The following is a 21,625-nucleotide window of genomic DNA, read 5'->3' as shown; positions in this document are numbered from 1 at the left end:
TAGTTCTTTGTATGGTTTCCTTTTGCTCTTTGAACATATTTAAGGCAGTTGTTTTAAAGACTTTGCCTAGTTAGCAAGATGTCTGTGCTTTCTCAGGTTTAATTTCTACCAATTAATTTTGCTCCTTTGAATAGGCCATGTTTTCCTGTTTCTTTGTATGCCTTGTGGGTTGTGTGTGTGTGTGTGAAACTGGGCATTTGACAAAGCCATCTCTCCCAGTCTTTGCAGACTAGCTGTGTGCTGGGACAGTCCCACTAATTAGCTAGGTTTGCTCTGAGCATAGGAATTGGCCTGAGGTAAAAGCTTATGGTCTTCTCAGGTCTTTTCTGAAATGTGTGTTGACTGGGCCTGTGTGTGGCTTTCCCAATTCCCCTGTATACATGGCTGCTTTTGAATGCCTTAATTTCTGTAAGAAAATAGCCTGTTGCATGGCAACAGTGATGTCATCTTGAAGCAAAACTGACATGATGACAGATGTTTGACTCCTACATACCAAGGTGTTCTGCAGCAAGTTCTTTAGACAATGCCTGTAGCATAGCTAATCCCTAATAAAGGTGTTTTATCCAGCCTCTACAGTGATCATGAGTTTTGGCAATATAACCCCTCATGAAAATGCTCTCTCCAGTTTTGTCAAGAAAGTCTTACCAGCTGCACATGTCTTTACCTCTGATTTATGTAACTGTGGGGTAACAAGGACAAAGAGCTTCCTATTCTGAAATTTTGCTGTATGTCACGCAGAGTGTGGAAGTGAAAGAAGGAAGAAGCTGAGAGGAGAGGAATTTTCCAGGTATGGTAGTCTCCCTTTATCCATGGGGTATATGTTCAAAGACCCCCAGTGGATGCTTGAAATAGCAGATTCTACTGAATCTGATGGCTGTCAATTCGAACACCTTTCTGTGTCTTTCACATGCAAATTTAATGACTTTTCCATTGTAACTAAGCACTTATCACACACTGTGGCTGAAACTTTTGCAGTTTGAGGTGCAGCAGCACAACTCGTGAATTTGTTTCCTTCTTCACAATTTCATGGATAGAGGATTCATATGTACCATAGATCTTAGCAAGCTCTGCATATGATATCTTTCCTTATTAAGTTGAAAACTTTCACCTTTTTACTCACTGAGAGCACCATAAAGTGCATCTCTTTGGTATATCTGAATTGCCAGCATCACTACTCTTGTGCTTTGGAGTCATTATTAAGTAAAATACAGGTTGCTTCAATACAAGCACTGCTACACCATTATGGTCCATCTGATAACCAAGATGGCTGCTACGTGACTTATGGGCAGGTGGCATATACAGTGGGGGTACACTGGACAAAGGGATTCACATTCTGAACAAAACAAAACAGGACAGTATGAGATTTCATCACACTACTCAACAGTGCACGATTTAAAAATTGTGAATTATTTATTTCTGGAATTTTCCATATAATATTTTTGGGCTGTGGTTGACTTCAGGTAATTCAAACCACAGAAAGGAAATTAGCAGATAAAGGGGGACTACTATAATAACAGTATAAATGTTTGAGTTCTTTACCTCTATGAATGATGATTACTATTTTAATAGCTAGTACCATCATGCTAAGCCTGTTAGCAAGGATAAAGATTTACAATTGTGCAATTAATCTATGTTTCCCCAAGTGAATTATAAAAATCTCAAGTTCAATGAATTTATAGCTCTTGCCTGGAACAAGGATAAAGATGAGGGTTGTATGGTCAAAATTTTTGGAAATATTCAGATAAACAAATAAATTTGTGATTTCTGAGAATATTTCATGTACCCCAGAAATTTTTAAATAAATCAATTTGTCTTAATATATCTTTTAAGCATTTAGCCATATTTATTTTATTTTACTGAGTGTTTTATGGCACTATTGTATGAGGGAGTTCAATCCGGGAACTATATCCATAGAAAACTGATTAGAATTGCTATAGAACAGTGGCTCTCAAGTTTTTTGCAGTATATGGAGCATTTCCACTGTAACCTCATTTCATTGCCTATACAAAAAGATCTCTTCAAAGTTTATAGAACTAAAGGCCTACAACAAAAAGTTAGCAAGATCTCAAATTAACAATCTAACATCACACCTAGAAGAACTAGAAAAACAAGAATAAACTAACCCCAAAGATAGCAGAAGAAATGAAGTAACTAATATCAGAGCAGAATTAAATGAACCTGAGATCCAAAAATCCATACAAAGAATGAACAAAACCAAACGTTTATACTTTAAAAGGATAAACAGGTATGAAGGATCACTAGTTCAATAACAAAGGAAAAAAGGATGATCTAAATAAGCACAATCAGAAATGACAAAGATAACATTATCAGTGATCCCACAGGTATACAAAAGATCCTCAGAAACTAATACAAACATCTCAATGCACACAAACTAGAAAATGCAGAGGAAATACATAAATTCCTGGAAACATACAACCTCCCAAGACTGAGACAGAAAGAAAGTGAAACCCTGAACAGAACAATAAACAGTAAGTTATGAAATTCAACCAATAATAAAAAGCCTACCTTTTTTTTTTTTTTTTTTTTTGATACAGAGTCTCACTCTGTCATCGAGGCTGGAGTGCAGGGGCATGATCTCGGCTCACTGCCAGCTCCACCTCCTGGGTTCACGCCATTCTCCTGCCTCAGCCTCCCAAGTAGCTGGGACTACAGGTGCTCACCATCATGCCTGGCTAATTGTATTTTTAGTAGAGATGAGGTTTCACCGTGTTAGCCAGGATGGTCTCAATCTCCTGACCTCGTGATCCACCCGCCTCGGCCTCCCAAAGTGCTGGGATTACAGGCGTGAGCCACTGTGCCTGGCCAAAAAGTCTACCAATTTAAAAAAAGCCCCGGACCAGATGGATTTGCAGCTGAATTATAGTAGATGTACAAAGAAGAACTTGTATCCTACTGAAACTATTCAAAAAATCAGGCAGGTGGGAACTCCTTTCATAACTCATTCTGTGAAGCCAGAACCACCCTGATACCAAAACCTGGCAAAAAAACAATGAAAATAGAAAACCACAGGCCAATAAGCCTGATGAACATATATGCAAAAATCCTCAACAAAATTCCAACACATCAAATCCAGCAGCAAATCAAAAAGTTAATTCACCATGAGCAAGCGGCTTTATTCCTGGGATGCAAGGTTGGTTCAACATATGCAGATCAATAAGCATGATTCACTACATAAACAGAAATAAAAACAAAAACCATATGATCATCTCAATAAACATGGAAAAAGCCTTTGATAAAATCCAATATCCTTCTTGATAAAAAACCCTCAACAAACTAGGCATAGAAGGAACAGAGCTCAAAGTAAGAGTCATCTATGACAAACCCATAGCCAACATCATACTGAATGGGCAAAAGCTGGAAGCATTCCCCTTAAGAACAGGAACAAGACAAAGATGCCCACACTCATCATTCCCATTCAAAGAAGTACTGGAAGTCCTAGCCAGAGAAATCAGGAGAAGAGAAAGAAATGAACGGCATCCAAATAGGAAAAGAGGAAATCAAATTATCTCTCTTTGCTAATGATATGATTCTGCAAATAGAAAACCCTAAAGACTTCACCAGAAGACTCCTAGACCTGATAAACCTCTGTAAGGTTTTGGATACAAAATCAACATAGAAAAATCAGTGCCATTTCTATATAACAATAACATTCAAGCTGAGAGCCAAGTCAAGAACATAATCCCACTTACAGTATCCATACACAAAATAAAATACGTAGGAATATATCTAACCAAGGAAGTGAATGAACTACAAAATACTGCTGAAAGAAATCACGTATGACACAAACAAATGGAAAAACTTCCACGTGCATGGACTGGAAGAATCAATATCATTAAAATGTCCATACTGCCCAAAGCAATCTATATATCAACTCTGTATATATCAAACTACCAAGGTCATTTTTCATAGAAATACAACAAAAACCATTCTAAAATTCATATGGAACCAAAAAAGAGCCCAGATAACCAAAGCAATCCTAAGCATAAAGAACAAAGCTCAAGGGATCACCATTACTTAACTTCAAACTATACTACAAGTCTTCAGTAACCAAAACAACATGGTACTAGTACAGAAACAGATGCAGAGACCAATGTAACAAAATAGAGGACACTGAAATAAAGCCACACACCTACAGGCATCTGATCTTTGACAGTCAAGAAAAGAAACTGGGAAAGGATTCCCTATCCAATAAATGGTGCTGGAATAGCTTGCTAGCCATATGTGGAAGAATGAAATTAGATCCCTACCTTTCACCATATACAAAAATTAACTTAAGATTGATTAGATAATTAAATGTATGACCTCATACTATATAAGAATCCTAGAAGAAAACCTAGGAAATGTCCTTCTGGACATTGGCCTTGATAAAAAATTTATGATTAAGTCCTCAAAAATAAATGCAGCAATAACAAAAATTGACAAGTGCGGCCTAATTAAACCAAAGAGCTTCTGCACAGCAAAACAAACAAACAAACAAAAAAAAACTATGAACAAAGTAAACAGACAGCCTACAGAATGGGAGAAAATATTTGCAAACTATGCTATGCATTTAACAATGGACTAATAAGCAGAATCTATGAAGAACTTAAAATCAACAAGATAAAAACAAGTCCATTAAAAAGCATGCAAATGACATGAACAATCATTTCTCAAAAGCAGACATACAAGCAGTCAACAAACGTGAAAAAATGCTCAATGTCACTAATCAAAGAGATGCAGATCAAAACCACAATGAGATAGCATCTCACACCAGTCAGAATGGCTCTTGTTAAAAAGTCAGAAAATAACACATGCTGTGAGGTTGTGCAGAAAAGGGAATGCTTATACACTGCTGGTGGGAATGCAAATTAATTCAACCACTGTGGAAAACAGTCAGGAGATTTCTTAAAAACTGAGAACTATCATTCAACCCATGGATCCCATTTATGGGTATATACCCAAAGGAAAATAAATTGTTTTGCCAAAAAGACACATGCACTTGTATGTTCATCACAGCACTACTTACAATAGCAAAGACATGGAATCAACCTAGGAACTCATCAATGATGGATTGAATAAAGAAAATGTAGTATATATACACCATGGAAAACTATACAGCCATAAAAAAGACTGAAATCACACCTTTTGCAGCAACATAGTTGTAGCTGGAAGACATTACTGTAAGTGAATTAACTCAGGAATAGAAAACCAAATACCACATATTCTCATATGTAAGTGGGAGTAAAGCATTAGGTACACATGGACATAAAGAGAGGAATAATAAACACTGGGGACTAATAGAAGGGCAAGGAGCAAGGGTTGAAAAACTACTTCTTGTGTACTGTTGCTTACCACCTGGGTGATGGGGATCATTCATACCCCAAATCTTAGCATCATGCAATATACCCATGTAACAAACCTGCACATATGCTCCCTGAATCTAAAATAAAAGCTGAAATTATTACAGAAAAAAGCTTCTAAAAAAATTCACCAAGAGTAGTTTCTCCTTTAGAGATAATTTGGGAGGACCAAATAAGGTAATGTTTATTACAGTACTTAACATAGGACACTATATTAATATAAACTTTAAAAATTAAACTTTTAAAGATAATTGTATATTAATATGCAGTTGTAAGAAATAATGGAGAGGTCCCATGTCTCTTTTACCCAGTTTCCTCCAATGATAGTATTTCACAAAAATTTAATACAATGTTACAACCAAAATGTTGACATCAATACAGTCAAGATTAATGGTAAAATTTTTAAGTTGTAGGAAGTGTTACATATGCCATATATAAATAACTGGACATAAAGTACTATTACATGTTCAAATGTATCCTTTCTAGAATGCTTGACATTTAGGCATTAGGTCAAAATAATCTAGATATCAAAACTAGGCAGAGATACTGAAGTAAAACCATTTACAGACTGATCCCTCATGAATGTAAATGCCAACATTAAAAAATAGTAAATGAAATCCAGGAATATGTAAAAATACATCATCACAATTAAGAAGTATTTATTCTGGAATGTAAGGTTAGTTTGCCATTTGAAAATCAATGCAATTCACTATATTAATAGAACAAAGGAGAAAGATCATAATAATCTTGATAAGCACAGGAAAAGTATTTGATAAAATTCAATACCTATTCATGATAGAAACTTTTAGCAAACTAGTTTATTGAAGGGAACTTTATTAATATGTATGAAAGTTTTATTTAAAACCTGGGGAAAACTTTATGCTAACTGGTGAATTATTGAAAGCTTTCCCTAAGAATCAAGAAACAGAAAATAATGCCGGTCACAACTTCTACTTATCTTTATACTAGAGCTTCTAGTCAGTACAGTAATAAGGAAAGAGAAGTAAAAGGCATAAGAACTAGAAAGGAAGGAATTAAAATGTCCTTATTTGCTGATATGGTTTGGATGTTTGTCCCCTCCAACTCATATTGAAATGTAATCCCCATGTTGGAGGTGGGGCCTCGTGGGAGGTGTTTGGGTCATGGAGGCAGATCCCTCTTACATGGCTTGGTGCCCTCCCCACGGTAAGAAGTGAGTTCTTGCTCTGTTAGTTCACATGAGAGCTAGTTGTTTAAAGAAGCCTGGGTCCTCCTCTTCTCTCTCTCTTTCTCCCTCTCTCACCATGTGATATGGCATCTCCCCCTTTACCTTCTGCCATGATTTGAAGCTTCCTGAGGCCTCACCAGGTGCAGATGCCAGCACCATACTTCTCACATAGCCTGAAGAACCTTGGGCCAAAATAAACCTTTTTTCTTTATAAATTACTCAGTCTTAGGTATTCCTTTATAGCAATGCAAAGAGACTAACATATTTCCAGATGACATGATTGGGATGCAGAAAATTCAAAAGAATTTACAAACTGTTGGCATTAATAAGTGAATTTAGCACTTATTGCTGGATATAAGGTCGATATATATAATAGTCAATCATATATATACCAGAAATAAAACAGAAAATGAAATTTTAAAATAAGATTACCACATACAAAGGAGAAAAAGAAATACTTAAATCTAAAGGAAGATGTAGAAGACCACTACTATGAAAACTACAAAACATTTTTCATAAGAAATAGAGAAGACCTAAATAAATGGAGGGAAAGATCGTATTAATGGATTGGAAAACAATATTATAAAGAAATACATTCAGCCTAAATGTATCTATGAGTTAAATGAGATTCTAACTAGAATTTCAGCCCCCACTGTTTTTTTTTTTTTTTTTTTTCCTTGAGTCAGGGTATAAGCTGATTTTGCAATTTATATGGAAAGATAGACAAGTCCATCTTAAAGAACAAAGCTGGGCAATTTGCACTACTAAATAATAATACTGACAGCCAGAGTTGCTTAAAGCAGTGAGATATCTGTGCAAGTATAGACAAACAGTAATAAAATAGAACATGGTCCAGAAACAGCCTATATATTATACTGTCACATATACAAAATTACAATACTTTTTCCACCAGAATGGCTAAAATGAAAAAGAGAGACAATATCAAGCATCATTGAGGATGGCCAAAACTGGAACTCCTACATACTGCTGGTGAGAAGGGAAATTGTTAACAACTACTTTGGAAAACGGGAAGTAACTACTAAGGCTGCATATCCTATGTCACAGGAATTCCACTTCTAAGCACAGTCGAACAGATCTGCGTACCTATGTCCATTAAAAGACATACACAAGAATGTTCATAGCAGCACTATTCACATTAGTCCCAAACTTGAAACAACCCAAATATCCATCTAAAGCAGAATAAATTGAAGTACATTCATGCATTGGAATATTGTTATACAGCAATAAAAGCGGAAGAGTTATAACTGTATGCAACAATATGAAATATTCTCAGATTCGTAATGTTGAATAAAAGGAGCCAAATACAAAAGAATATAGGTTTGAATCCATTTATTTTAAGTTTGAAAAAAGGCAAAACTAGTCTATAACGTTACAAATCTGGACAGTTGGGCTGAGATTATAGCATCTTGAAGTGGGTATAGGAAGGCTTCTGGGGTCCTGGTAACATATGTTACTTGGTCGAGATACTCTTTACAAGGATGTGTTCCCTTTGTGAAATTCATTGAGTCACATGCTTATGTTTTGTGCACTTTTCTGTATGCATGTTAGACTTAAATAAAAAGTTTAAAAAATTACCAAATTGTTCAGATTATCATCATCCAGCTTTTCCTTTGGCAACTCTTGCTTTTAACTATGGTGACAGTATTTATGTCTGATGCTTTTTTACAGACTCTCCCATGTAAATGGAACTACTCTTTCGCTGTCTTACATAATTTGGCTCCTTGCTTGCATCAAAGAACCACTTTGAAAGCCAAAAATTTAATAACTTTCAGCTTTGGGATAAGTTTAAGAGAATAATTGAATTAAATTGAGGGAATTTGAGAGAAAATTAGCTTTCCCCAGCATGATGTGGGCTGCAAAAAAGAACTAGGCAGAGACCATGATGAGGAAACCAGAAATTCTTTGCTAATTCCATTTGGAATTCTGAGTGAGAATCACCCAGTTTTCTGCAGCAAAACTGAGTAGAACATTCATGTAATAGGGCAACGTCTTGAAAGTTACTGATGTTATTTAATAGTATCTTTGTCAAAACATAGTAATCTAGGTCAAAGTCTGAGGCCTGAGACAAGACTGAGAAAAGAGAAGTCACAGGGTATCATTGAAAATATATTTGCTAGAAATGACGCAGGGCTCAAAGTGGGTACACTAAGCTTTCTGGCTAGGAATTACCCGCTGGCCACAGTAACCTCATCAGAGAATATACAGGAAATGAGATGCATTTTGGTGAATCGGGGAGTTTCTTTGTTTTGCTGAAATTTTGTGATAATCTCTTCACATTCTCTTTCACTGTTACTATTTTTAGATAGCTTTAAAATGCAAAGATGGCCTTCATGGTATCTGATATCCTGGAAGAAAAGGCAGGGTACAGGACAGCTAAGGAAACATCCCAGAAAACTGGCTATGACTTAACTTCCTACTGTGTTTTCCTAAATGGCTAGAGGGATGGGGATGGAGGATATTTCCCCATCATATAACATCATCATTTCTATAAACATGGTATGCTTTCATCATTTAGTTAGAAGTGACTTCTCATAGCAAATATAAATTGTACTTCACAGAGTTGTGGTGAAAATTAGTTATCTGTAACTTAGCATTCAATAAATATTAGGTGCTATTAGTAGTAGTAGTACACACATTAATATCCCTCCCTAGCAAGTAACAAGATATAGTGATAGGTCAATTACAGTTATTCTTATCCAATACTGCATTAATAGTGAGTATTCCTTATCCATTAGAAATGGAGATATGAAAGTGGTCTAATCAATTTGGAACTCTTTCAGGATAGGGGAAGGAGAATGGAATTATCTTGCTAGTACCTGTTGGCCCTGGTATTCAGGTTTAGAGCTACCCTGCTGGAATGGCTTTGAGTCCTTCAGTATCACCTTGAAGATTAGATCTATGTGGTGGTGTCAGAAAGAAGCTGACAATTGGTCCCTTTGGCTGCAAACAGCATTACAAAAACAAAGCACAAGATCTGTCAATGGAGAGGCTTGTATAAGATTTTTCAAGCACTTACAAAGTGGAAATCTTTTTAAAACTTGTTTCAGAGGAGTTCCACAGAAGAATGAATTCTAGTACAATCCTGAGGGTTCTTTGCCTAATTTAAGAATAATAAATACTCAGTAAGAAAAGGAATTGGATTTCTAAGTATCAATATTGCTCAATTTAGAGGCATTAGATAAACTGAGGTGAAAAAAAGATGTTAGTGTTAATATTACAATACTTTTTATAAACTTTCATTTTTTATGTTATAAAATTTAAAGGAACTTTTAAATTCATTCTAAGGCTTCTGATCTGTCTTCTTTAGAATACTACAGTTTAAAATGATTCTAGCAGCTTCTAAAGAAAAACAGATCACCTATCAAACCCAAACTCCCATATGAAATACTTTGCCCCATATAGGAGAGAATTCTTTTGAGAAATGACATGTCTGTGTATAAAGGATTATATAAATTTCTGTGTTGGTTAATTTTAATAACAACAGTATGATAATACTCACAAAATCTTATGAAAAGAATATCCTTTTGACTTTTTGCTAAATGATGACAATAGTAATCACTGATTAGAAATTTTCACATAAACACAATTCCAACTTGTATATCAATACTGTGCTGTTTGTCAAGGCTTAATTCTTCTTTTTATAAGGCACTGTCTTTACAAACAAAGTAATTCAAATTAACCAACCATGTCCTCCAAACATAAATAGAAATGATACTAACTATTGATTAAAATAAAAAGCACTTAAAAATAGCATTAATTCTTACCAACTCCAGAGGTTATTGATTCTGCATCAATGTCACTAGCTCTTTTTCTTGCCACTTCAGCTAGTGCCAATTCACCTTTATCTAGTGCAAGGTAATGAATGTCCTGAGGAAATAAAGCAAAATAAAAGATTGATTCAAAATGAATCTTGCTCAAATTACAAAGAAGATTTTGAAAGAAACTTATTGTTCAGATTACAAAATAGAAAGTTTGTAAATATTCTTTTCTGTATTTTAAGTTTCTTAGTTTTCTAGTATAAGCAAATTTTTCTGAATTGGAGATCACAGCTATAACTAAAGGCAAGTATTTAAATAAATTATTTTAAGCTGTGAGGGAAAATACAAGTTTTTAATAAAGTCTTTGACATACTCAGTTTTGTCAGGGAATAAAAAATGTTAATTGCTATTTTTCTTTTGTAAGACATTAATATCTGAGGGTGTGTCTTCAGATTTTAATTGCATATTATGCTAAGCACGATACAAGGGATACTAAACAGATTCGTTGCTGTGTCTGGCATATATTTGTTATTATTAATATTACTAGTATTATGAAATAAAATAATTAGTACCAACTAAGTGCTGGGCACTGTTTTGGAGTATGGTGATCAATTATAATACCGTATCTCAAAAAGCTGTATGCCCAGTGGGGAGAGAGACCACTGTAAACCAATAGTTAATTACAAAAAAGTATGATAGATTTTATAGCACATATATGTAGGATGCTGTGGAACCAAAGAGGAGGAACTGATCTCTGATGGTAGTCTTGAAGGGTGAATAAGAGTTACTATAAGAGGGGGAAAATGGAGAAAAGGTGACAGGGAATGAATGATGTATGGTGCACATATGCAGAGAAGCCTGAGAAAACACAACTCTCAGACAATGGCAGATCTTTCGATATGGAAGGAGTGTTGGATGTGTAGGAGAAAGCAGTGAAAAGTAATACTGAAGAAGTGGAGTCACTAAAAAGGTTTTAGATCTCTTTTTGCTATGCAGAATGATTGTTGGAATGAAAATTTCATTGAAATAAAAATGGGGAAAGAATATGAACAACCACTTACAGTGAAGAAATAGATATAAATGGCTTATAATCATTAAAAGATATGTGACCTTATGTAAATAAATGCAAGCTGAAAAATGTAATTTCAAATTGGATAAATCTTTAAAAGTAAATAATAATTACAGGTTGCAAAGTTTTGGGAAAACAGGCATGTAACACTTACTGGGAATATAATTGGTTAAGACTTTATTTATTTTTTGAGACAGAGCCTCACTCTGTTGCCAGGCTGGAGTGCAGTGGCATGATCTCGGCTCACTGAAACCTCTGCCTTCCCAGTTCAAGTGATTCTCTTGCCTCTGTCTCTTGAGTAACCGGGATTACAGGCATGCACCACCATGCCTGGCTAGTTTTTGTATTTTTTTTTTTTTTTTTTTTTTTTTTTTGAGGCGGAGTCTTAACTCTGTCGCCCAGGCTGGAGTGCAGTGGCACCATCTCGGCTCACTGCAAGCTCCGCCTCCCGGGTTCGCGCCATTCTCCTGCCTCAGCCTCCCGAGTAGCTGGGACTACAGGCGCCCGCCACCGCGCCCAGCTAATTTTTTTTTTGTATTTTAGTAGAGACGGGGTTTCACCGTGTTAGCCAGGATGGTCTCGATCTCCTGACCTCGTGATCCGCCCGCCTCGGCCTCCCAAAGTGCAGGGATTACAGGCGTGAGCCACCGCGCCCGGCCAGCTTTTGTATTTTTAGTAGAGACGGGGTTTCACCATGTTGATCAGGCTGGTCTTGAACTCCTGACCTTGTGATCTGCCCGCCTCGGCCTCCGAAAGTGCTGGGATTACAGGTATGAGCCACTGCACTAGCCAAGGGTCAGTAAGCTATGGCCCATGGGCCAAATCTAGCCTGCTTTTGATACAGTCCTCAAATTAAGAATGGTTTTTACATTTTTAACGGTTGGAAGAACTGTGCTCAATCACTGCTATTGAACACTAAGTGGCTTTGAAATTAGCTTTTGCTGCAAATTTGAAACGGTTTCAAGCTAAAGTTACAAAGTAAAACAGTGCTTATATGTGAAACTTATATGTGAAACATAATGTGATAAAGTCATTTCAATGAGAACATTGTTTGAATTGCAAGTAATGTCAGGCTGCATCACATACTTCCTGCACTGTCGAAAGGTTTTTTTTTTGTTTTTTTTTTTTAAATAATCTCCATTCCTACACAAATTTTCAGCAATATATTTTCTGATTTCAAATTACAGCAGTGTTTTTCAGACCTTGATGCAAGTGCAAAGGAAATTTACATATTCCAAAATCCATTTAACTGTGCAATTGAGGAACTTTAATTGGAAGTGATTTGCAATGTAATGACATGCTAAAAGGCATTCTAGCCTTTTAGCTAATAGAATTCTAAAAATGCCTGCCAGTCTGTTGAATATACTCAATTAAAAGCATATACTCATGGATTGATATCAGTATTTGGCAGTACTTATATATGTGGAAAGACATTTTCAAAGGTGAAATATGTAAAATCTCATTGTAGATAAGCATTAACAGATGAACGTTAGCTAAAGATTTTGATAGGAAACACCAGCTTTCAAACCCAATTAAGTGAAATGTTACCTCCTCTGAAAAGGATTCCATTCTTCACATATGTAGAGCTATATCACAAAAATTGTACTCTTTTAATTTCATCAATAAAGATTTATGGAAATTTTCTGTCTTGTTATATAAGTACCTACATAATAACTTCAGTTTTGCCTCTTGGCTCACAAATCTCTAATATTTGCTATCTGGCCCTTTGTAAAAAGTTTGCTGGACCTGTATTTTAACAATATATCATAATTTAAAATATACTTTTGGTAAATCTTCCTAAGGAAATGATGGGACAGTATCCAAGATTGGTAATTAAAGCACTGTTTATAACAGTGAAAAACTGGAGGCAACTTAAATGTACAATCAAAATAATATGTGGTTTTTAATTTTTAATCCAAGAATAGCATGATACTTTAATAATAGATTCTTATATTCAGAGAAGAATTTGGTAAGTTGAAAATATATACTTTTTTCAACTTTGCAAATATTTAAGATTTTTACATCTATGCTCTTAAGAATAGTCTGTGACTTTGTTTACTTGAACTGCCCTTGGCTGGTATCAAGATTACACTGGTCTGATAAAATGAGCTAGGTGGCTTTCCCTGTTTTCTGTTCTTTGATAAAATTTGTATTTATTATTGAAAGCAAAAAATATGCAGTACATTTGAGAAGATATTACCAACCATTACTAAAGAACATAAATGAACATCTGATTAAAATACAGACATACACATGCTTATATCTAGGAAGACCATACATTTATAAAAATTTCAATTCTGACCCCATATATTCTGTAAAACTCAGTGGAGTTCTAATCAAAATCCCCTCAACTTGATAAATTGATCTTAAAATTAATATGTCAAAACAAATGGTGAAGAATATCTAAAACTTATTCTAGTTAATTTTAAAACTATAGAACACTGATATACAGCCATATAAACAAACAAAAAAACATACCCATATATAGATGGTTCTATTTGTGGTACCATTATGAGTACTTTATGTTTAGAAGTAAGTGTGGGCTATAAGATCTGTGGTCAAATTATTTCTGGAACGTTTTCTGTCTCTCATTTTTGCATTCTTCCTTAATTCTCTGATTTCTCCCCTGTATTTAAAAAAATAGTTCTAGGGAATTGGGGTCATCGATTTGAAGAGGGAAAATTAAAACATAAAAATAAAAGGGATCGTGCTTTACTTTGCCCAGGCTAGATTCAAACTCCTGGGCTCAAGTGAACCTTCTGCTTCAGTCTCCTGAGTAGGTGGGACTAGAGGTGCTAGCTAAGAGGGCAAACATTAATAGTTCTTAAATTGATATTATATCTCCCCCATGAAAGTTTTAATTTCATAATCTGTTTGGAAACATGCTATGCAGTCCATTTATTTGCTGATTCACCTGTGGACCTCCTCATTATTCATATATTTGAATGTGGACTTAAGCAAAATGCATTCAAGAGTATATCTCCATAATTCCATGCCCCTCAGTCTGACAGAGTTAATTAAGCTTTAGGATCTGGTGAAAGACATATCTAGTATCTATATCACCTCTCAAGTGGCTATCTTCTGACTTTGTTTAATAATTTTTGATAGATTTAGCCTAGGAATTTAGTTTAAATGTTGGATTTACACAATTAAATGCTATAGTGTGAATGTCCCACCAAAACACATGTTGAAACTTAATTGCCAGTGCAATGGCATTGGAAGGTGGGGCCCTTAAGAGAGGATTAGGTCATGAAGGCTCTGCCATCATGAATAGATTAATGCTGTTATCACAGGAGTGGGTTAGTTATCAAAAGAATGGGTTTGTTGTAAAAGTGAGTTTGGCCCAATTTCCTTTCTCTGTCTCATGTGTTTACTCTGCCTTCCACCCTTCACCATGGGATCACTCTTACCAGATCCCAGCACCAAGCTCTTGGACTTCCCAGCCTCTAGAGCTGTTAACTGAATAAATCCGTTTTCTTTATAAGTTACCCAGTCTGTGGTATGCTGTTGTAGCAGCAGAAAACGGATTAAGACAACAAATATCTGGGAAATGGTCATAGTCTAAATGAATCAAGAAAATAAAACCCATTTGGCTGTATATTTCATTTTTATGTCCTTTACCTGGGTAGGCTAGCACATACAGGAATAATGGACATGGAGTAAGCTCATTGAGACTAATGCTAAGGTACTGTTAAGTCTAAATATACTGAAGAAATTGCAAGCAAGTGGCCCACAAGCAGGGTAGTCATACTCATTGTAACATTAGTTTTAATGAACAGATATTAGCTAATCAAGAATCATTCCGCAAATAACTATGCAACGTTTACTGTGTGCCAGATACAGAGATGAATTTTCCATGAAGCTAATGAAGCTTAAGCTTCATTACCTCTTACTTGTAGAAGTCCTTTGTGGTATCTAATTTTGTATCTGAAAATTTAAATTCTTTTTCTTAAAAAAAAATTCCTCAAATTATATCAGCTTCAGGCCCTGTAAAAGATGGATGTACCCCTGGCCAGATGCCTAGCTATCATGGTTCTAACAGACTAGTGGACTATGTTACTATATGTTACTTGTTTAGAATCACTTGTCTGGAAGACCCAACTATATGCTGTGCATACGAGGCTCACTTCACCTCTGAGGACACACAGACTCAAAGTAAATGGATGGAAAAAGATATTCCATTCAAATAGAAACGGAAAGATTGGAGATAGCTATACTTCCATCAGACAAGATATACTTTTAGTAAAAAGGCTGGGCATGGTGGCTCACACCTGTAATCCCAGCACTTTGGGAGGCCGAGGTGGGTGGATCACGAGGTCAGGAGATCAAGACCATCCTGGCTAACATGGTGAAACCCTGCTATGAAAAGAGAAAAAGAAGGTCATCTTATAGTGATAAAGGGTTCAGTTCATCAAGAAGTTATAACAATGGTAAATATATTTGCACTAAACATTGGAGCCCATGAATATATGAAGCAAATATTAGTAAGTTTGAAGGGAGAGAGAGATTGCAATACAATAATAGTAGACTTCATTACCCCCACTTTCAACACTGGATCATCTAAAGAAGAGAAAATCAATAAGGAGACATCAATTTAAACTACAGTTAAAAAAAGGGGCCTAACAGATATTTTACAGCATTAGCATCCAACAGAAACAGAATATAAATTCTTTTCCAGTGTACGTTGAACATTCTTCAGAACATATTATATGCTGGGCCACAAAACAAGTCTCAACAAATTTAGGAAGACTGAAATCATGTATTTTCTGACCACAACGGCATGAAACTATAAATCAGTAACAGGAACAATCTTGGAAAAGTCACAAATATGTATAAATGAAGCATCTTTCTGAACAACCAATTGGCCAAAGATGAAATTTAAAAATACCTTGTGACAAACAAAAATGAAAACACAATATACCAAAACATATAAGATGCAGCAAAAGTAGTCCTAAGAGAGTATATGGTAAAAAGTGCCTACTTCAGAAAAGAATATCTCAAATAAACAATCTAACATTACACCTCAAGGAACTAGAAAAAGAAGAATAAGCCCAAACTTGGAAGGAAATAATAAAGAGAAAAAAGAAACAAATTAGATACTAGAAAAATAATAGAAGAGATCAAGAAAACTAAGAGTTGGTTTTTGAAAAGATAAACAAAACTGACTAACCTTTCAGTAGACTAACAAAGAGAAAAAGAGAAGATTCAAATAAAATCAGAAATAAAAGAGGAGACATTATAAGTGTATACCACAGAAATACAAATAATCACAACATACTACTAGTACTATGAACAACTATATACCAATAACTTGGATAACCTAGAAGAAATGAATGAGCTCAAAGAAACATGCAGTCTACTAAGAATAAGTCAGGAAAAAAAGAAATAGAAAATCTGAACAGACCAATAATGAGTAAGGAGACTGAATAAATAATCAGATAAGCCTAGGATCTGATGGTTTCACTGCTGAATTATATCAAACATTGAAAGAAAAAGTAAAAGCAATCCTTTTCAAGCCCTTCCAACAAACTCACTGTGAGGCCAGCATTACCCTGATACCAGCCAGCCAGAGACACTACAATAAAAGAAAATTACAGCCCAATGTCCCTGATGAACATAGATGCAAAAATACTCAACAAAATACCATCAAACCAAATTCAGTGGCACATTAAAAAAGATCATTCACCATGATGAAGTGGTATTTATCCCAGAAATTCAAGTATGGTTCAACATATATAAATCAATGTGTGATACACTGTATTAACAAGATAAAGGACAAAAACTGCATGACCATCTCAATAGATGTAGAAAAAGTATCTGACAAAATTCAACATCTGGTCACGATAAAAACTAAAAAAAATATGGAAGGAATATACCTCAACACAATAAAGGCCATATATGATAAGCCCACAGCTAACATCATACTCATTTGTTAAAAGTTGAAAATTTTTCCTCTAAGATCAGGAATAAGACAAGGATATCTACTCTTATCACTTGTATTCAACACAGTACTGGAAATCCCAGCCAGTGCAACTATACATGGAAAAGAAATTAAAAGTATCCTTATAGGAAAGGAAAATGTGAAATTCTGTTTGCTGATGACACAATCTTACAGAAAAAACAAAAAATTGTTCGAACTGATAAGTTTGTAGGTTGCAAAACCAACATGTGGTTGATTTGGCAGCTTATAAAATCAGTAAAGTTGCAGGTTATAAAATCAACATACAAAAATCAGTACTCGTTCAATACACTAACAATGAATTATCCAAAAAATAAATTAAGAAAACAATTCCGTTTATACTAGCACCAAAAAAGAAAACACATAGGAGCAAATTTAACCAAACAGATGAAAAACCTATACACTGAAAATTATAAAACATTGATGAAAGAAATTAAAGAAGACACAAATAAATGGAAAGATATTGACTGGGCGCAGTGGCTCACACCTGTAATCCCAGCACTTTGGGACACTGAGGTGGGTGGGTCATGAGGTCAGGAGTTCAAGACTAGCCTGGCCAAGATGGTGAAACCCCGTCTCTACTAAAAATACAAAAATTAGCTGGGTGTGGTGGCAGGCGCCTGTAATCCCAGCTACTGGGGAGGATGAGGCAGGAAAATCATTTGATCGGTGGGTGGAGGTTGCAGTGAGCCGACATCACTCCACTGCACTCCAGCCTGGGCAACAGAGTGAGACTCTGTCTCAATACATACATACATACACACACACACACACACACACACACACACATATTTAAAAATAAATAAATGGAAAGATATCCCATATTCATGGATTAGTAGAAACAATAGTGTTAAAATGTTCATACTATCCAAAGTAATTTACTAATTAAATGCAATTCCTATCAAAATTCCAATGTCTTTTTTTTAGCAAAAGAGAAAAAACAGTCCTAAAATTAATATGGAACCAGGTAATACCCTAGAGGGCCAACAATCTTGCATAAAAGGAACAAAGCTGGAGGCAACACAGTAACTTCAAAATATATTATAAAGCTGTTGAAACAAAGCAGCATGGTACTGGTATAAAAACAGACACTCTGAAGAATGGTACAGGATAGAAAGCCCAGATATAAATCCAAGTATTTATGGTCAGTTGATTTTCAACAAAGTGGCCAAGAACATGCAATGGGGAAAGAACAATTTATTGTCCTTTCCAATGTATTTAATAAATGGTGTTGGGAAAACTGGATATTCATGTGCAGAATAATAAAATTGGACCCTTACATCAAACCACATATAAAAATCAACTCAATGTCAGTCCCTCCTGTAGCCCCTCTGCCAGCAACTCCGGCGCCACCTCAGGGCCGGCGTCTCAGGCCGGCGGGAGCCTGGCGCTGACGGGCGCGGCAGGGGCGGCCGAGCGCTCCTGCCGCTCCGGCGTCTGCGCTTCCCCATTGGGCTGGCCCATGGCGCCTGGGCGCTCTGAGATTGCCACTACTGCTCCAAGGGCACACGCAGAGGGATTTGGAATTCCTGGAGAGTTGCCTTTGTGAGAAGCTGGAAATATTTCTTTCAATTCCATCTCTTAGTTTTCCATAGGAACATCAAGAAATCATGAACAACTTTGGTAATGAATTTGACTGCCACTTCCTCGATGAAGGTTTTACTGCCAAGGGCATTCTGGACCAAAAAATTAATGAAGTCTCTTTTTCTGATGATAAGGATGCCTTCTATGTGGCAGACCTGGGAGACATTCTAAAGAAACATCTGAGGTGGTTAAACGCTCTCCCTCGTGTCACCCCCTTTTATGCAGTCAAATGTAATGATAGCAAAGCCATCATGAAGACCCTTGCTGCTGTGGGGACAGGATTTGACTGTGCTAACAAGACTGAAATACAGTTGGTGCAGAGTCTGAGGGTGCCTCCAGAGAGGATTATCTATGCAAATCCTTGTAAACAAGTATCTCAAACTAAGTATGCTGCTAATAATGGAGTCCAGATGATGACTTTTGATAGTGAAGTTGAGTTGATGAAAGTTGCCAGAGCACATCCAAAAGCAAAGTTGGTTCTGCGGATTGCCACTGATGATTCCAAAGCAGTCTGTCGTCTCAGTGTTAAATTCGGTGCCACGCTCAGAAATAGCAGGCTCCTTTTGGAAAGGGCAAAAGAGGTGAATATCGATGTTGTTGGTGTCAGCTTCCACGTAGGAAGTGGCTGTACCGATCCTGAGACCTTCGTGCAGGCAATCTCTGATACCCGCTGTGTTTTTGACATGGGGGCTGAGGTTGGTTTCAGCATGTATCTGCTTGATATTGGCGGTGGCTTTCCTGGATCTGAGGATGTGAAGCTTAAATTTGAAGAGATCACCAGCATAATCAACCCAGCGTTGGACAGATATTTTCTGTCAGACTCTGGAGTGAGAATCATAGCTAAGCCTGGCAGATACTATGTTGCATCAGCTTTCACACTTGCGGTTAATATCATCTCCAAGAAAATTGTATTAAAGGAACAGACTGGCTCTGATGATGAAGATGAGTCGAGTGAACAGACCTTTATGTGTTATGTGAATTATGGTGTCTATGGATCATTTAATTGCATACTGTATGATCACGCACATGTAAAGCCCCTTCTGCAAAAGAGACCTAAACCAGATAAGAAGTATTATTCATCCAGCATATGGGGACCAATATGTGATGGCCTTGATCGGATTGTTGAGCGCTGTGACCTGCCCAAAATGCATGTGGGTGACTGGATGCTCTTTGAAAACATGGGCGCTTACACTGTTGCTGCTGCCTCTACGTTCAATGGCTTCCAGAGGCCGGTGATCTGCTATGTGATGTCAGGGCCTGTGTGGCAACTCACGCAGCAATTCCAGAACCCCGACTTCCCACCCGAAGTAGAGGAACAGGACACCAGCACCCTGCCTGTGTCTTGTGCCTGGGAGAGTGGGATGAAACGCCACCCAGCAGCCTGTGCTTCAGCTGGTATTAATGTGTAGATATCACCCTAGTAGCTGTTAACTACAAGTTTAGCTTAAATTAAGGGATTTGGGGGGACCATGTAACTTAATTACTGCTAGTTTTGAAATGTCTTTGTAAGAGTAGGGTTGGCAAGATGCAGCCATATGGAAGACTAGGATATGGGTCACACTTATCTGTGTTCCTATGGAAACTATTTGAATATTTGTTTTACATGGATTTTTATTCACTCTTCAGACACGCTACTCAAGAGTGCCCCTCAGCTGCTGAACAAGCGTTTGTAGCTTGTACAATGGCAGAATGGGCCAAAAGCTTAGTGTTGTGACCTGTTTTTAAAATAAAGTATCTTGAAATAATTAGGCAAAAAAAAAAAAAAAAAAAAAAAAAAATCAACTCAAAATGGATAAAAGATATTATGTTAAGCACAAGATGTGAAACTTGTGGAGGAGGGAAAAGCTCCTCGACATTTGCCTGGGCAATGATTTATTGGCTAGGACTCCAAAAGCACAAGCAGTAAAAGCAAAAATAGATAAATGAGACTGCAATGAATGAAAAAGATTATGGACAGCAAAAGAAAGAAGTAACAGTGAAGAGATAAACCATGTGTTAGGAGAAGATATTTACAAACCATACATCTGATAAGGGGCCAATATCCAAAATATATAAAGAATTCAAACAACTCAATAGTAAGAAAACTCAATTAAAGTATCTGAGCAGACATTTCTCAAAATAAGAGAGATAGATGGTATGAGATAGAGATAGATGATAGACAGAGATAGATAGATGGTAAAAGTATCTGAGCAGACATTTCTCAAAGTAAGAGAGATGCCAACAGATATATGAAAAACACTCAACATCTCTAGTCACCAAGGAAATGCAAATTTAAACCACAGTGAGATATCACCTCATGCCTGTTAGAATAGCTACTAATGTCAAAAAAGAGAAAAAGAATAAGTGTTGGTGAGGATATGAGGAGAAGGGAACCTGTGTATACTGCTGCTGGGAATGCACATTAGTACAGCCATTTTGGAAAATAGCATGGAGGTTTCTTAAAAAAAACTAAAAATACCATATGATCTAGCAATCGCACTTCTGGGTATATATTCAAAGGAATTGAAATTGATACGTCAAGCAGACGTTGGTACTCCCATATATTTCAAGATTTTTCACAATAGCCAAGTTATGGAGCAACCTAAGTGTCTATCAGTGGATGAATGGATAAAGGCAATGTGGTATATCTGCACAATGAGATATTATATACAGCCTTTAAAAATAAGA

General features: G+C 36.3%; 2 protein-coding genes across 6 annotated transcripts in view; one reads left to right on the top strand and one right to left on the bottom strand.

Moving 5' to 3' along the window:
• Positions 1–21,625, bottom strand: part of WDPCP (WD repeat containing planar cell polarity effector) — a 487,239-nt gene that overhangs the window by 139,579 nt on the left and 326,035 nt on the right. For all 5 annotated transcript variants that reach the window (XM_050753476.1, XM_050753477.1, XM_050753475.1 and 2 more), the window contains one exon: positions 10,353–10,455. In XM_050753476.1, coding sequence (XP_050609433.1) covers positions 10,353–10,455 — 103 coding nt within the window. The remainder of the gene's footprint in view (positions 1–10,352; positions 10,456–21,625) is intronic.
• On the top strand, positions 18,700–20,712 carry LOC126933602 (ornithine decarboxylase-like). The gene has a single exon (XM_050753500.1). It carries the CDS (start codon positions 18,985–18,987, stop codon positions 20,365–20,367), a length of 1,383 nt encoding a protein of 460 aa, XP_050609457.1. The 5' UTR covers positions 18,700–18,984; the 3' UTR covers positions 20,368–20,712.

The sequence above is a fragment of the Macaca thibetana genome, chromosome 13, assembly GCF_024542745.1.
Source record: "Macaca thibetana thibetana isolate TM-01 chromosome 13, ASM2454274v1, whole genome shotgun sequence".
In the NCBI taxonomy this organism is placed as follows: domain Eukaryota; kingdom Metazoa; phylum Chordata; class Mammalia; order Primates; family Cercopithecidae; genus Macaca; species Macaca thibetana.
Note: the sequence above shows the minus strand (reverse complement) of the source record. Positions and strands in the feature narration are given on the sequence as shown.

Coding starts and splice junctions, on each gene's coding strand:
- LOC126933602 (XM_050753500.1), top strand. CDS start 18,985: ATGAACAACTTTGGTAATGAATTTGACTGCCACTTCCTCGATGAAGGT.